The 16,268-nt window shown below is 41.2% G+C and overlaps 1 protein-coding gene across 23 annotated transcripts in view; it reads left to right on the plus strand.

The window, feature by feature from the left end:
• LOC114257606 (uncharacterized) overlaps positions 1-16,268 on the plus strand; it is a 47,923-nt gene that overhangs the window by 14,828 nt on the left and 16,827 nt on the right. For 13 of the 23 annotated variants that reach the window (XM_082867195.1, XM_082867188.1, XM_082867191.1 and 10 more), the window contains exon 4: positions 3,078-3,168. In XM_082867195.1, the coding sequence (XP_082723321.1) occupies positions 3,078-3,168 (91 nt within the window). Of the gene's footprint in view, positions 1-3,077; positions 3,169-3,270; positions 3,398-13,078; positions 15,951-16,268 lie in introns of those variants that run through there. The other 10 variants (XM_082867182.1, XM_082867177.1, XM_082867180.1 and 7 more) reach the window with 3 other exon arrangements.

Below are 16,268 nucleotides of genomic sequence, written 5' to 3' on the forward strand. Positions count from 1 at the left end.
GGATGAGGTTACGGATGATGAAATCGATTGGATTTCTTGTTTCCCAGAGGGTGAAACTTGTCTCGAGTCTTTCATTTTCGACTGTGTGGAATGCCCAATAGATTTTGAGGCATTGGAACAGCTGGTGGCGAGATCTCCGTCTTTGAAGAAACTTAGGTTGAACCGGTTCGTTAACATTGGGCAGCTTTACAGGCTGATGATCCGAGCTCCACAGCTCACACATCTTGGTACTGGGTCATTTAGCCCTTCGGAGATTGCTGCTCAAGGTGATCATCAGGAGCCAAATTATGTCTCCGCTTTTGCTGCTTGCAAATCGCTAGTTTGCCTCTCGGGTTTTAGGGAAATTATACCCGATTATCTGATTCAGTTCTAGCCTTGAAACGGTTGTGCGGAACGTCTACATTCTCTTCTCCAAAAGTGACAGACCAATAGCTGGAGAAAATAAAGAAATCATGGATTTGGTGGAACTGTCTACTCCTCTTTTCTTCTTTTCTCTCTGCAACCCACATGGGTTGGTTCCACTTTTCATCATCAATATTCCCACTCTCTTCCACTTTCTTTTTTTTTCTTTTTTATATCACCCACTCCCATGAACCATACGGGGCAGACATTTCGATATATAATATATATATATATATACTAGATATATAATATAGTATTAGATATATATACTAGATATATAATAGATATATATATATATATTAGATATATAATATATATACCAGCTACTCTTTCGGGTTTTGCGACACCAATTCAAAAAAAAAAAAAAAAAAAAAATGCATTTTCCTCTCTCTCTGGTCCCTTTTCTTTATCACACTTCTCTTTATATCTTTTATAAAGCTATATCTTTTTTTCTCTCCACCGCCTATGCTTTCTCCCTTAATATCTTATTATTCTTATTCTTATTATTTTTATTATTTTTACAAAAAAAAAAAAAAAAAAAAAAACACGCAGAAGAAGAAGACGAACTGCACACCAAACTCATTTTATTCATATCAGGGGATCAACCCCGATCACAATTTTACACCAAAAAAAAAAAAAAAAAAAAAAAAAAACAAAAAAAAAGAAACAAACAAACAAAACCACCACACCCACAGTGGGATTTTCCCTTCTCTACTCTGCCGCCGGTCTTTTCTTCTTGCCTCCGTCCTGGGCGGCCCTTGACAGTGCTGCATCCGTGTTTCCCCCTCCACTGGGCACGATCACTCCACCCTGCTCCTCCACTCCAGCATATGGCGGCCCTCCAAATCGGAACATCACGGTGGCCTTCCGCTTCAGCTCCTTGTTTTCTGCCTTTAGCACACTTATCTCTGCTCGCGCATCCTTATACATGCGTTGGAGCAGAGCCAGCTGGGAGTTTAACTGTTGCACCTCATTTGTCCTGCTCTGCAGCCGATGCGACAAATTTGTGACCGCAGTCATGGTTTCCACGCATGACTTCAGAGTATACTGATTGGCCTCAATATCAGTTTGCACCGCCATTTTTTGCTCCACCGACCGCATCGGAAAGTTCAACGGAGCAAAACCAGAGGTGTTTGGTAGAGGTTCACTGGCCACCGCACTAGTTATTTCTCTTGTGGGCTCGTTCAGTTCTGGAAAGAGCGTGAGCAGACCACGGGAAGAGGAGGCCATGTTTTGGGTAGCTGGACGGGAAGAAGAGGCCATGTTGCTGAGTGTTTCAGAGACGGGTTGGTTACAGAGTATTACAGAGTTTTTCTCTCAGGCAAGGAAGAGTTTTTCAGAAGATTTTAGCAGGTTTTCTGCCTCAGCCTCCGCATTGATTTATATAGAACATGACAAAGCGGCCGACACGCGCACTGTCGCTCACGTGCCTCGCCGCGTCTCCGGCTCACCTTTTGATGGCTCGACGCTTTCTGTCGGGCACGACTTTTGATGAAGTGGGCGCCTTTTGAGGGCGCAACTTTTGATGGCACGCCTTTTTATGGATTGGGCACGCCTTTTGATGGCACGCCTTTTGACAGATTGGGCAAACCTTTTGAGGGTGCGACTTTTTAAGGGTCCGACAAGACTCTGTAAACTGTCCCGACATAGATTCCGGTTAGTTTCTACAAGGGTCCGACAAGACTCTGTAAACTGTCCCGACATAGATTCCGGTTAGTTTCTACAAGGGTCCGACAAGACTCTGTAAACTGTCCCGACATTGATTCCGGTTAGTTTCTACAAGGGTCCAGCAAGACTCTATAAACTGTCACAACCACTGTTACAACATTGTCTGCTACAACGGTCCGACATGACCCCATAAACTGTCTTCTACATCGGTCTGACACCGCCATCCAGTGTCCTCTACACCGTTATGACACCCCCATACAGTGTCCTCTACAACGTTATGACACCACCATCCAGTGTCTTCACCAATGGTCTGACACGACCATACAGTATCTCCTATCCTCTTTTATTTTTATGTATTTTCTTGTTTTGTTACTCTCTCCAAACTCAAGTTGGTTAGTTTCTATCCTCCTTAAGTTTGCGGGGGGCTGTTAAAATTTACCATCACCTACCACCAATTTACCATCACCTACCACCACCTACTCCTCACCTACTCCTCACCTACTACACTCACCCTCTCCTATATAATGAGCCACTCACCATTTGTAATATACATATCAAAAGATCAATCAATAATATACATCAATTTTTACAAGTGGATACAGGGACAGGGAGCTTATTATATTTTAATTGATCACATCAAACCTTAGGTTAGCTCAGCCATGAATTATGATTCACTCATATTGGTTTTTGTTGACATCATGTTAGCTTCTAAAAAAGCATTTCCCAGTGCTCGGTCATGTTGGCTTTTGCAATTGTGAATTTAATGTTACATGTTTCTTTACGTATTTTGATGTGCAGCACTAGTAGTAGTTGTTTGCTAAAGTTGCACATTCACATGATTGAAGATACACCTCCGTCCACTGTATTTCTATTTTTCTTACATAGTTATATATTTACAGTTTGCAATGTATGCATGGACATAAAACATTTTTATCTAATCATTATCATTTGGGTCAACCCAAGAGCATATCTTTTTGATGCAAGTGTTTCTTAATTTCAATATGCAGGGGGTTTCAGGGTGTTATTGACTGACAGGAGTAAGTTGATTATGACTGTCGGAGGAGCTACGACGTTAGCTGCAGGAGTTTATACTACTAGGTCTGCATGTTGCCTCCCTGTTGCATTCTATTTATTTAATTTACTTGGGATAATTTTTATGGTCAGGTTGATATATCACGAATTTGCTTCATTCCAATCCAGGCATGAAACAAGTTGAGTGTGTGATGGGATCCCCCTATCCTAATCCAAGGCAGCATAGGAGGAATTCCTTTCCGTCCGTCTTCTATCCAGGAAGGGTATCTTCCCATCCTAAATCATACATTCTATATGTTAAAATCCACCTACTCTCCACCTACTTCACCCACTTAAACCTACTCCACTAAACCTAACCCACTACTTCACCCACTCTCCACCTACTTCACCCACTTAAACCTACTCCACTAAGCCTAACCCACTACACCACTACCACCTCCACTTCACCTACTCCTTACCTACTACACACTCACCCTCTTCTATATATAGGAATCATGAATCATTGTAATAGATATCAATATAAATCAATCAATAATACATACAATTTATTCTCTCTCTATTTCTCTTTATACATTAAATTTTACATGGTATCAGAGCAAGGTTAAGACCTTAGTATTTCTCGCTTCACCGGCGGGCGGCAACCTCGCCTTGGCCGCCCGCCGGACCTCAACCTATTCCGCTTATTTTCTACACATACCTTGACTTCTTCAACATTTTCTTACACCCCTCCTCCGCTATGTCGGCGGCGGCACCCGCATCATCGTCTAGCCTCTATCGCCGTTCACCTCGCCTCTCACATATCCGTGGTTGTACTCTTACTCGTCGTCGTCGTTGGCGTTTCTGGCGCTGCTTTTCTGCTCGTCACTGCTGTTTTTTTCCCGATTTGCTCTCTCTCTCTTAGCCATGGATTTGGGTGTGGGGTGTAGAGCTGTGGCTCTGTTGTTGGTAGCCATGTTTGCTGGCTTGAAGGTTTCAATGGCAGCAGTGTACAAGGTTGGGGACTCCGCTGGTTGAACCATCATTGGGAATATTGATTACAAGGCCTGGGCTGCTTCCAAGACGTTTCATGTTGGAGATGTCATCATTTTCGAATACAATTTTCAATGTCACGTGTTGCAAGTGCCCCACAAAGAATACCAAGCCTGCAGAAGTGTAAGACAGTAACATGCATCTTCACATACAGCTTGGGTAATGTGTAACTATCAAAAGCACAAGCTTCTTGGACATCCCTCTCTCTCATCTTTTCCCACTTTCAAACCCACTTTAATCATATCTCTCCTTTCTCTTAATTTATTTCATCCACGTTCTTTCACCATTTTCTTTTATTTTAATATATATATATATATATATTTTATTATAATATATTTTCCCTATCCCTTGTTAGTAAGCATCACCCGTTTTCCATTCTCTTATTATTATTTATTTTATATTCCACCAAAAAAAAAAAAAAAAAAAAAATCTGCTGTTTTTCTTATCACCCATCCACAAATATTTTTCTCTATTTTCTTTATCCATTATTTTCTTTTATTTTATTTTTCTTATTAAACAAAACAACACCACAAAATAACACCAACAACATTCCACAACCTTGTCATTTTATTCATATCAGGGGATCAACCCCGATCACACTTTTACATAAAAAAAAAAAAAAAAAAAAAAAAAAAACCCACACAAACAAAAACAAAACTACCACACCCACAGTGGGATTTTTCTTCTCTACTCAGCCGCCGGTCTTTTCTTCTTGCCTCCGTCCTGGGTGGTCCTTGCCGGTGTTGCCTCTGTGCTTCCTAGACCACCAAGCAAGTTGCCTCCTCCCTGCTCCTCCACTACAGCATACGGTGGACCTCCAAATCGGAACATCACGGTGGCCTTCCGCTTCAGCTCCTTATTTTCCGCCTTTAGCACACTTAACTCTGCTCGCGCATCCTTATACATGCGTTGGAGCAGAGCCAGTTGGGCGTTTAACTGCTGCACCTCATTTGTCCTACTCTGCAGCCGGTTCGACAAATTTGTAACCGCAGTCATGGTTTCCACACATGACTTCAATGTATACTGATTGGCCTCCACATCCGACTGCACTGCCATTCTTTGCTCCACCGACCGCATCGGAAAGTTCAACGGAGCAAAACCCGTGTTTGGTTGAGGTTCACGGGCCTCCGCACCAGTTATCTCTCTTGTTGACTCGTTGAGGTCGGGAAAGAGAGTGAGTAGACCACGGGATGAAGAGGCCATATTCTGGGTAGCTGAACGGGAAGAAGAGGCCATGTTTTTTGGGTTGCTGAGTGTTTCAGCGAAATAGCAATTTCAGACTGATAATGTTCGGAAGGGGAGTGTTTCAAGATTTGCAGCTCTTAGAGGCAATCTCTCAGAAAAACGAATATCTCTCTCAGAAAATGAAGAGTTTTTCAGAAGTTTTTTCCCAGGTTTTTTTGTCTTCGCTTCTGCCTCAAGCACAGCCTCCGCATTGGTTTATATTGACACTGACGACGCGGCCGACACGCCACTCTGTCGCTCACGTGCCTCGCCGCGTCTCCGGCTCACCTTTTGATGGCTCGACGCTTTCTGTCGGGCACGACTTTTGATGAAGTGGGCGCGCCTTTTGAGGGCGCAACTTTTGATGGCACGTCTTTTTATGGATTGGGCACGCCTTTTGATGGCACGCCTTTTGAAAGATTGGGCACACCTTTTGAGGGTGCGACTTTTTAGGGGTCCGACAAGACTCTGTAAACTGTCCCGACATTGATTCCGGTTAGCTCCTTCATGGGTCCGACAAGACTCTGTAAACTGTCTCGACATTGATTCCGGTTAGCTCCTTTATGGGTCCGACAAGACTCTGTAAACTGTCCCGACATTGATTCCGGTTAGCTCCTTTATGGGTCCGACAAGACTCTGTAAACTGTCCCGACATTTGATTCCGATTAGTTTCTACAAGGGTCCAGCAAGACTCTGTAAACTGTCACAACAACTGTCACAACATTGTCTGCTACAACGGTCCGACATGACCCCATAAACTGTCTTCTACATTGGTCTGACACAATCATCCAGTGTCTTCTACACCGTTATGACACCACCATACAGTGTCCTCTACATGGTTATGACACCCCCATACAGTGTCCTCTACAACGTTATGACACCACCATCCAGTGTCTTCACCAATGGTCTGACACGACCATACAGTGTCTCTTCTCCTCTTTTATTTTTATGTATTTTCTTGTTTTGTTACTCTCTCCAAACTCAAGTTGGTTAGTTCCTATCCCCCTTGAGTTTGCGGGGGGCTGTTAAAATCCACCTACTCTCCACCTACTTCACCCACTTAAACCTACTCCACTAAACCTAACCCACTACTTCACCCACTCTCCACCTACTTCACCCACTTAAACCTACTCCACTAAGCCTAACCCACTACACCACTACCACCTCCACTTCACCTACTCCTTACCTACTACACACTCACCCTCTTCTATATATAGGAATCATGAATCATTGTAATAGATATCAATATAAATCAATCAATAATACATACAATTTATTCTCTCTCTATTTCTCTTTATACATTAAATTTTACACTATACACCTATCTCTGCCCTGTTTTTGGTGGCCCTCCTTGTCGTCTACCCAGGATGGGTATCTTCCCTATCCCAAACCTTGCATTCTATAAATCCATCTCTACCCTGATTTTAGTGGAAATTTTGAGAATGATCTGATGAAACTTACCTTCGCAAGTCTTCATGTACAAAATGTTGACACAGTTAGATAAAGAGAGACCTAGGCTCAAATCTATATTACATGGGATCTTCAAGATAATTGAACTTCAAGTACTTGTGTTGGACACTGGAACGTGGATAAAGGTATGGGATATGTGTCCGATACTTCCGTTATGAATCTTGATATGTGCATAGCAAAAATATCTATCAATTAAATGGCCTAATAACCTTGGATTATAGGTTCAAGTCACAGGGTAACCACTTTATACACTATGCCAAAAGTTAGGTGTGTACCCAATCTTTCCCCTCCCAAACACACATTAATGTGTACTAATTGAACGCTTTTTTTAAATTGTATTTAACGTTGTCATTATTTGTACTTTTTGTTGCACAATTACAAAGTGGCTTTTTTTGACACTCTTTATGTTACATAAAACACTATTTTATCCCATAAAATATATTTAAAATATGGTAAATTACAATTTTCCCTTCTAAAGTATTAGCGTTTCTCACTTTGGCACTTGAAGTTTATTTTTCCAACTTTGGTCCTCAAAATATGTAACTTTTCCTAATTTGGGCTGTTGAATGTATAGATGATGAGAAGAAGAACAACAACAACAACGAGAGAGAGAGAGAGAGAGAGAGAGCTGCTGTATATTTCTTAATTCAAAAAGCATAGGGTTTCTCCCTCACAACTATTTATACTAATAAGAATAATACATAAAGACCAAACTACTCCTAACACTTAACACTCCCTCTCAAGTTGGTGCAAAGATGTCTCTCATGCCCAACTTGCAACAAATAGGGTGAAAGACTTTACTACTAAGACCCTTATTAAAAACATCCGCCAGTTGATTTTCAGACTTAACAAAGGCATACATATCACGCCCTTATTCAACTTCTCCTTAATGAAATGCCTATCAATCTCAATATGCTTAGTCCGGTCATGTTGAACAGGATTGTGTGCAATACTAATAGCAGCCTTGTTGTCGCAATACAAAGTTATGGGATCACTCCAATCAAGCCTTATATCACTCAACAAAGATTGAAGTCACATTAGTTCACATGTTCCATGTGTCATAGCTCTATATTCAGCTTCAGCACTAGATCTGGAAACTACCGCCTGCTTCTTACTACGCCGTGTGACTAGATTTCCCCTACAAAAGCACAATAACCGGAGGTAGAGCGTCGGTCATCTATAGAGCCTGTCCAATCTGCATTTGTGAACGAACGCTTCCAACCTCAAGTGACTATGATTAGAGAACAAAATTTCTTTTCCAGGGATAGATTTAAGGTACCTCAAAATGTGATAGACTGCATCCAAATGAGTTGTACGAGGATCATACCTAAACTGATTCACTGTCCCAACTGCATAGGCAATATCTGGATGAGTATGAGAGAGATATATCAGTCTTCCCACAAGTCTTTGGTACCTTTCCTTCTTCACAGGCTTGCTAAATTCCACCACAAAGACGATGATTAGTCTCAATCGATGAATCAGCTGGTCTGTAGCCCACCATGCCCGTTTCCTCGAGAAAATCCAGAATGTACTTCTTTTGAGAAATGAAGATGCCTTTATCAGATCTGGCAACTTCAATCCCAAGAAAGTATCTCAATGGACTAAGATCTTTTATCTCAAACTCCTTAGCTAACTGCATCTTGAGATGGGTCACCTCCTCCTCATCATTACTTGTCACAACTATGTCATCCACATATACAATAAGCACTGTTACTTTATGTACATTGCATTTGACAAATAAAGTGTGATCCGCGTTGCTTTGCTGATACCCAAATCCCAGCATTGCCTTTAGGGATCTACCAAACCTGGTTCTAGGAGATCGTTTCAAACTGTACAAAGCCTTCTTCAATCTACAAACCTTTCCAACTGTAGACTAAGATGAGGATCCTGGAGGTACATCCATATATACCTCTTCCTCCAAATCCCCATGAAGAAAAACATTCTTCACATCTAGTTGCTGTAGAGAGTATCCCAAATTAGTAGCACATGACAGAATAGCTCGAATGAAATTCATCTTTGTTACTAGGGCAAAAGTTTCTTAATAATTTATTCTATATGTCTGGGTAAATCCCTTGGCCACTAGTTTTGGTTTGTATCGTTCAATCGTCCCATCTGCATTGTGCTTAATGGTGAACACCCACTTACATCCGACTGGTTTTTTTCCATTAGGAAGAGACACCAACTCTCATATGTTATTTTTACTCAAAGCTTGCATCTCTTCTACCATAGCTACCTTTCACTTAGAATCATTGATGGCTTCTTTCCAACCCTGCGGAATACACACAGAAGAAAGAGACGAAACAAAAGCACGATATGGAGAAGACTACGAATCATTTGACACAAATTTAGAAATAGGGTGTTGAGTACAAGCTCTAACCCCTTTTCTGAGAGCAATAGGAAGACTCAAATCATTAGTAACAGGACCATCAACAACAGGTGAAGAAATGGGTTGAGGATCATTACTTGTTGTTAAAATCCACCTACTTTCCACCTACTTCACCCACTTAAACCTACTCCACTAAACCTAACCCACTACACCACTACCACCTCACCTACTCCACTAACCTTAACCCACTACACCACTACCACCGCCACTTCACCTACTCCTTACCTACTACACACTCACCCTCTTCTATATATAGGAATCATGAATCATTGTAATAAACATCAAAAAATATATCAATCAATAATATACATCAATTTATTTTACATGGTATCAGAGCAGGTTTAGAACCTAATATTTTCGCTTCCCCGGCGGGCGGCAACCTCACCTTAGCTGCCCGCCGGACCTCAACCTAGTCTGCTAAAATTTTCTACACATACCTTAAAATTTCCATTTCCAGGAGCCCTTGCTTGGCTTCGCTTTGTCTCTTCTCATCAATGGGTTCATCAGAATCAACACTCTCAAGCTCACAGAGGGCGGACGATGAGATCAGCACCGTCTCTTCGCAATCAGAAGTCGTAGATCCCCTCCTAGAGAAGCTCAGATCCCTTAAAATCGCAACTCCAATATTGACAGCACCACTGGAAGAGGAGACTAGCTTGACAGACATTCTAGTGAGAAAACCCTCATCCTCTTCTGCTTCAGTAAATCCGATGGTGCTGCTGGAGCTCTTCTCAATGTACCGTGATTGGCAGGAGGCAAAAATCCAGACGATTAGTAAGAAACAGGAAGAGGTAGAAAACAAGATAGAAGTTGCAGATGCTTTGACAGGTTGATCTTGGGGAGCTGAAGGGAAGGTTGACTGAGGTGATTAGCAACTGTGATTCATTATGCAAGAGAATCAATGCAGAGGGACCTGACTCACTGAGATCATCTGTCAAGCCATTTTCAGTGACCTCAGCAGACCTGGAAACCAGTTGTCGCTCCCATGGAAAGAGCGTTAAATAGAAGCCTGTCTACCATGGTTTATTTATTACAACACCAATCCTCACCCGGCACCCCCATTCCTTTTTATTATTAGAGACCTGACTTGCACCTCCTCGGCCAACCCATTTCCCTTTTCTTCTTATTATTATATACACCTTTTCTATTCTCCATTATGCTCCACTCACCACTATCATCACATTTTCCCACTTTTTTTTTTTTTTTTTTTTTAGTATCACAAGATGAATAGTATGCTCCTTGGAACTTATGTAAAATACAAAGATGCAAATGTAAGAAACAAGCTTCACAAAGCCTTATTTCCCAGAGGAAAATTGTCACCAATATTACAATCAAGCACAGAATTACTTAATGATGTGAAGAAGAAATTGCATGCATCACAATAATAAGAGATTGCAACTTCCAAACTAGCCTCACTAACCTGAGGAACTGGCATAGGAGATGATGATTGACTTGGTGGCACAAGAGAAGCTTGCTCTTTCTGACGCCGTGAATAAGTCCTAAGATCAGCTCTGTCCAAACAACCACCGATATCCGACTCCTTATCAACAGAATTGCTAGGCTCTCTCTCACCACAAATAACAATCTGTTGATTAGGAAGGAAAAAAGACAACTCATGCTGATATGATGCTGTCTTATCCGCAATCTCATCGATACCACTCTCCCTTTGAGGAGATAGCGGGGAACTAGAAAAAAAGGACTCAAATTCACAGAAGGTGGCATCTATACTAACATATAGCTTATGAGTGTGAGGGTCATAGCATTTGTAGCCCTTATGAGTAGCAAAATAACCAAGAAAGACACACCAGACAGCCTTAGGATCAAGCTTTCCACGAGTACAAGGTTGAAGATGAACAAAACAGACACTACCAAAAACCCGAGGCGGAAGGGAAGAAGTGGGATAAGTCACAGGAAGAAACTCAAGAGGAATTTGGAAGTGGAGTGGAGGACATTAGAGGGCATATGGTTAATAAGGTAAGCCGCGGTAAGAACAGCATTCCCCCAAAAAGACTTAGGAACGTTCATGGTAAACAAGAGAGAGCGAGCAACCTTAAGGAGGTGGCCATTCTTGCGTTCAGCAACTCCATTTTGTTCAAGAGTGCCAACACAACTAGTCTGATAAAGAATGCCATGCTCCTCGAGGTATGCCCTGAAAGCGCCATCAACATATGCAGTCCCATTATCACTCCTAAGAATTTTGATAGTAGCATTGAAGAGATTGGAGACCATTTTATGAAAACTTTTGAAGCACGAGAAAACCTCATTTTTAGTATGAAGTAAATAAATTCAAGTCACACGGGAATAACAATCAATAAATGTGACAAACCACCAATAACCAGAGGTAGAAACTACAGGGGAAGGACCCCACACATCAGTATGAATAAGCATAAAAAGAAAAGTACTTTTATTAATTGAAGGATAACAAGTACGTTTATGCTTAGCAAGCTCACAAGCATCACAAACAAAGTTATTCCTAGGATAATCACGAACTAATAAAGGAAAAAGTTTCTCTAAAATGCTAAAGGAAGGATGCCCCAAACGGCGATGCCACTGATGAAGGAGACGAAGGAAGGAGCCAGAAGTGCATTGAAGAGCCTGAGAGGACAAAGGTGCGGCAGGAATGGCATCCAGAAAGTACAGTCCACTTTGTGCTCTACCACTGCCAATCATTTTCCCCGTAGTCAGTTCCTAAAAGACATAATGAGTCGAAAAAAAGGTTACAGAGCAATTGAGAGCAGTAGTAAGGCTACTAACAGAAAGTAAGTTAGTTAAAAAATTAAGAACATGAAGAACAGATGAAAGCGAAAGTAAAGAGGTGCAATGAACAGAACCCTTGTCGGAGATAGAAGATAAGGTGCTATCAGCCACTCTAACCTTATCTCGCCCAGAACTAGGTGAATAAGAATGGAAAAAACTAGAAGTACCCGTCATGTGATCGGTAGTACTAGAATCAATGATCTAAGGTGACGATGAGGAGGCACTAAGTGCACTAATAGAAATTCCTGTGTGGGTAAAGTTGGAAGAGACAAAAGAGGAAGGAGCTAAGGCAGATAAAGAATCAAGTCGAGCCATCAAACGTCTGAGAGTGTGAAGCTCATTCTGGGAAACAGAACCAGTATCATTCGAGGCACTAGCAGAAGTCTTAGAAACATGTGCTTGAGGATGAACACTGTCACCACGACCACGGCCTCGAGTAGGTCGGCCATGCAACTTCTAACAGTGTTCTTTATCATGTCTATCTTTTCCACAATACTCACACTTCAACTGGTTCCGATCAACCAATGGACCCTTACCACCACCTTGAGGCTGACAAGGCGGAGTATCACGTGACTTGGGGCCGACAACCATCACTGACCGATCCAGAATAGGAGTAGGCACCATAACACTACGACGACTCTTCTCCTGCTGAACCAGTGCATAAGCCTCACGCAATGTAGGAAACGGAGAGCGACCTAACACCTAAATCTGTATCTGATCATACTCCAAATTCAGGCCAGCAAGAAAGTCATACACCCGCTCTTTTTCCACAGCCTGCTGAAAACATAGTGGCATCTATGGAGCAAACTGGCTGGAAACTCTAGTAGAAATCTAGCTCCTGCCATAAACCACTCAACTCAGCATAGTAGACTGCCAGAGAGCGATCCTTCTAATCCAAACCCCTAATCTTCTTACGCAATTCATAGGCTTGCACATCATTCCCTTGTTGAGAATACATTTGAGAGGCAGCTATCCAGATCTTGTGAGCAGTATCCATCAAGAGAAAGTTCGACTAATGGTAGGCTCCATAGAATTGATGAGCTAGGTCATAACTAAAGCATTCTCAGAAATCCATTGAGCAGATAAAGAACTATCCTTAGTAGGTTGCTGGGTACTACCAGTAATATAGCTTGTTAACCGCTGGGCGGCAATGGCAAGACTGCAGGAGCCGGACTAAATCAAGTAATTGGTACCATTAAGCTTGATCGGACTAATCTGGAGAGATGGACTATCACCAAGAGTCATACCACGACTTAGACCACTCTTCTCCTTGCCCTTACCCTCGTTGGCAACCATGAGATGAGAGAAAGATGGTTCAGAAACACAAGCAGGATATCAAACAAATCCAGAAAACACTGAACCAGCACAACAACTCACCTTTTAAGGCTAAAAAAGGGCAAGATTATCCCAGAACACAGTAACCAGATCACCTACAAGTCCAAAAAATTGAAGCAGACCAACCAAAAAACAAAAAAAAGCCAAGGTAGGGCCAAAATACCTCAAACCAGGGACAGTAAACCCTTTAAGGGTACCAGTCGGCTCCCATAGATGTGAGAGGAAGGGACAAAACCAATCAAAAAGGGTTCAAACAACAACTTTCGAAAATTCACCCAATATTGACGAAAAATCAAAAAAAATTGAAAAAAGCAATCAAGAATGACCAAAACATCAAAAGGAGATTACATGGTGAATACCCATTAAATTTCGAGCATGCTAATTTTTATTTTTATTTTTTATTTTTTTTTGCTACTGTTATGGACGTACCTAAAGAATGAGAGGAATCATCTTCAAGGAGGAAGATATTGCTCTGATACCATGTTGAATGTATAGATGATGAGAAGAAGAAAAAGAAGAAGAAGAAGAAGAACAAGAGAGAGAGAGAGCTGCTATATATTTCGTAATTAAAAAAGCATAGGGTTTCCCCCTTACACACAACTATTTATACTAATAAAAATAATACATAAAGACCAAACTACCCCTAACACTTAACACCAATAACCAACATTTGTCATTGGAGGGAGAATGCCACGTCAGCACCACATGGTGCTAGTTAGGGGCATGTGGCATCCTAACCAACCAAAACCTAAAGGCAGCCATGGAAATAGAATTCAAAGTACTTTCCCACATTAGCCTCTTAAGTATTATATTTTTTATCACATAGATAGACCCTTAAATTATTGCATTTTCCCCTGTTTACACCATAAATTGGAGGGACTTGGCACTCTTGTGGAATTGATATGGTATTTTTCGTCCAATTTTGGATAGATTTTGGTTATTAGTTTAAACTGGGAGGAATTACATAATTCGATGATCAAAGTGGGAACAAGCTAACACTTTAGGGGAGCAAAGAGTAATTTTAAATCTTGGTTTTTTTCATTTCAATGTGTGTTGAACAGATAAAGAGTGGTCATGCTTTCTTTTTTTTTCCCCCTTGCATTCCCATCCCCATATCTTTTCTTCATTTCAGTTAGTGAGTGTTGGAATATGGATCTTCTTAGGGTGTATAAAGCCTGTATAACAGCCTGTTATTCTTTCCTTATTAAAGGTTGTATAGCTATACTCATTTATGTTGGCTAGAATTAGGTTGTTTCCTTATTTAGATTCTTAGAAGTCAACTTCTTGTACTTTATTTATAGCCCTCTACAGATTATGTTTGAAAGATATGAGAAGAATTATTCTCTTCCAAACCTTTATGGTATCAGAGCAGGTTTAGAAACCCTAACCCTAGCCACCTCTTAACCTAGCCTTCATTGCTAGGATTATTCAGCCTTCATAACTGATTCACTGTGGCCTTCATTGCCATTCGGAATTTCTGTTATATTCCTCTGATTGTTGCTGTCTTTTGCCATCTCGGATTCAGAAGTTAGTCCCTTCTATAACCTCAGAAACCTGTTTCTGTGTCCTCTTCAGATCAGTTTTTGTCTTGCTGCCCACTGATTCCTTCATTAAATCATGTCTGAGGTTACAGATGCATCTTCTTCAGCCCCAAAAGCCCTTTCAATATCTGAAAATTTGAGTCTCCAGATTGCTTCAACAAAACTGAATGGGACCAATTACCTTGAATGGTCACAATCAACAATGTTGACAATCAAAGGCAGAGGGAAGTTAGAATATCTCACAGATCCTCCACCAAAGCCAACCAATCCCAATTTCAAGACTTGGGATGTGGAGAATTCCATGATTATGTCATGGCTACTCCACTCTATTCAACCAGAAATTGGGAAGACTTACATGTTCCTTAAAATGGCTAAGGACATTTGGAAAGCTGTCGCACAAACTTACTCTAATGTAGGTATGAAAGCTCATATCTATGAACTGAAAACGAAGATTCACAACACAAAACAAGGATCTTCCAGTGTCACTGAATACTACAATACCATCAAGAGCCTTTGGTTGGAACTAGACCATCATCAAAGGATTGAGATGGTGTGTAGCATGGACGCTGCGAAGTTGCAAAAAGAACTTGAAGAAGAAAGAATATTTGATTTCCTTGCGGGGTTAAATGGTGAATTTGATCAGATTAGAGGCAGAATTTTGGACAGGGAGAATTTATCATCCCTGAATGAGGTTTTCTCAATTGTTCGAGGAGAAGCAAGTAGGCAGGTGGTGATGCTGGATAAGCCTACCAGTGAGAATTCAGCCTTGGCTGCATCAAAAGTTGCTTGGGGGAGGAATGAAGGAAAGAAAAATCTGGATAGAGAGAAGATGTGGTGTGATTTCTGTCACAAACCGCGCCACACCAGGGAGATGTGCTGGAAACTTCATGGAAAACCACAAGGCTTGAAGGGAATTGGCAGCAAAGGAGGAAGTCAGGCAGAAAAATTAGGTCAAGCTCATTAAATTGTGGCTGTAGATGACTATAATGAAGCTATGGGGTTCAGCAAAAGTGAGGTTGAAAGGCTGAAACAGTTGCTAAATCAGGTTGATAATCAAACCACAAACTTGACTCCAATTTCAGGTTCTTGCTCCATGGCCCAATCAGGTAATAGTTTTGTCTTAATCACCTCCAAGAGTGTCAATTCTAGTATCTGGATAGTTGATTTTGGTGCATCAGATCACATGACCAGCACCTTCAATCATTTTTCAACATATATCCCATGTTTAAGAAAACAAAAAATCAAAGTCACCGATGGTTCCTTGTCCCCCATTGCTGGAAAAGGAAATGTCCAACTATTGCCCACTTTGTGCATAAAATCGGTCCTCTATGTTCCAAATTTATCCTATAATTTGTTGTTTGTAGGAAAACTCACTGACAATTTAAAATGTTCCGTTTTATTTACTTCCTCTGGTTGCATTTTTC

Source organism: Camellia sinensis, chromosome 4 (assembly GCF_055761805.1).
Source record: "Camellia sinensis isolate YWXY chromosome 4, ASM5576180v1, whole genome shotgun sequence".
NCBI classification, from domain to species: Eukaryota; Viridiplantae; Streptophyta; class Magnoliopsida; order Ericales; family Theaceae; genus Camellia; species Camellia sinensis.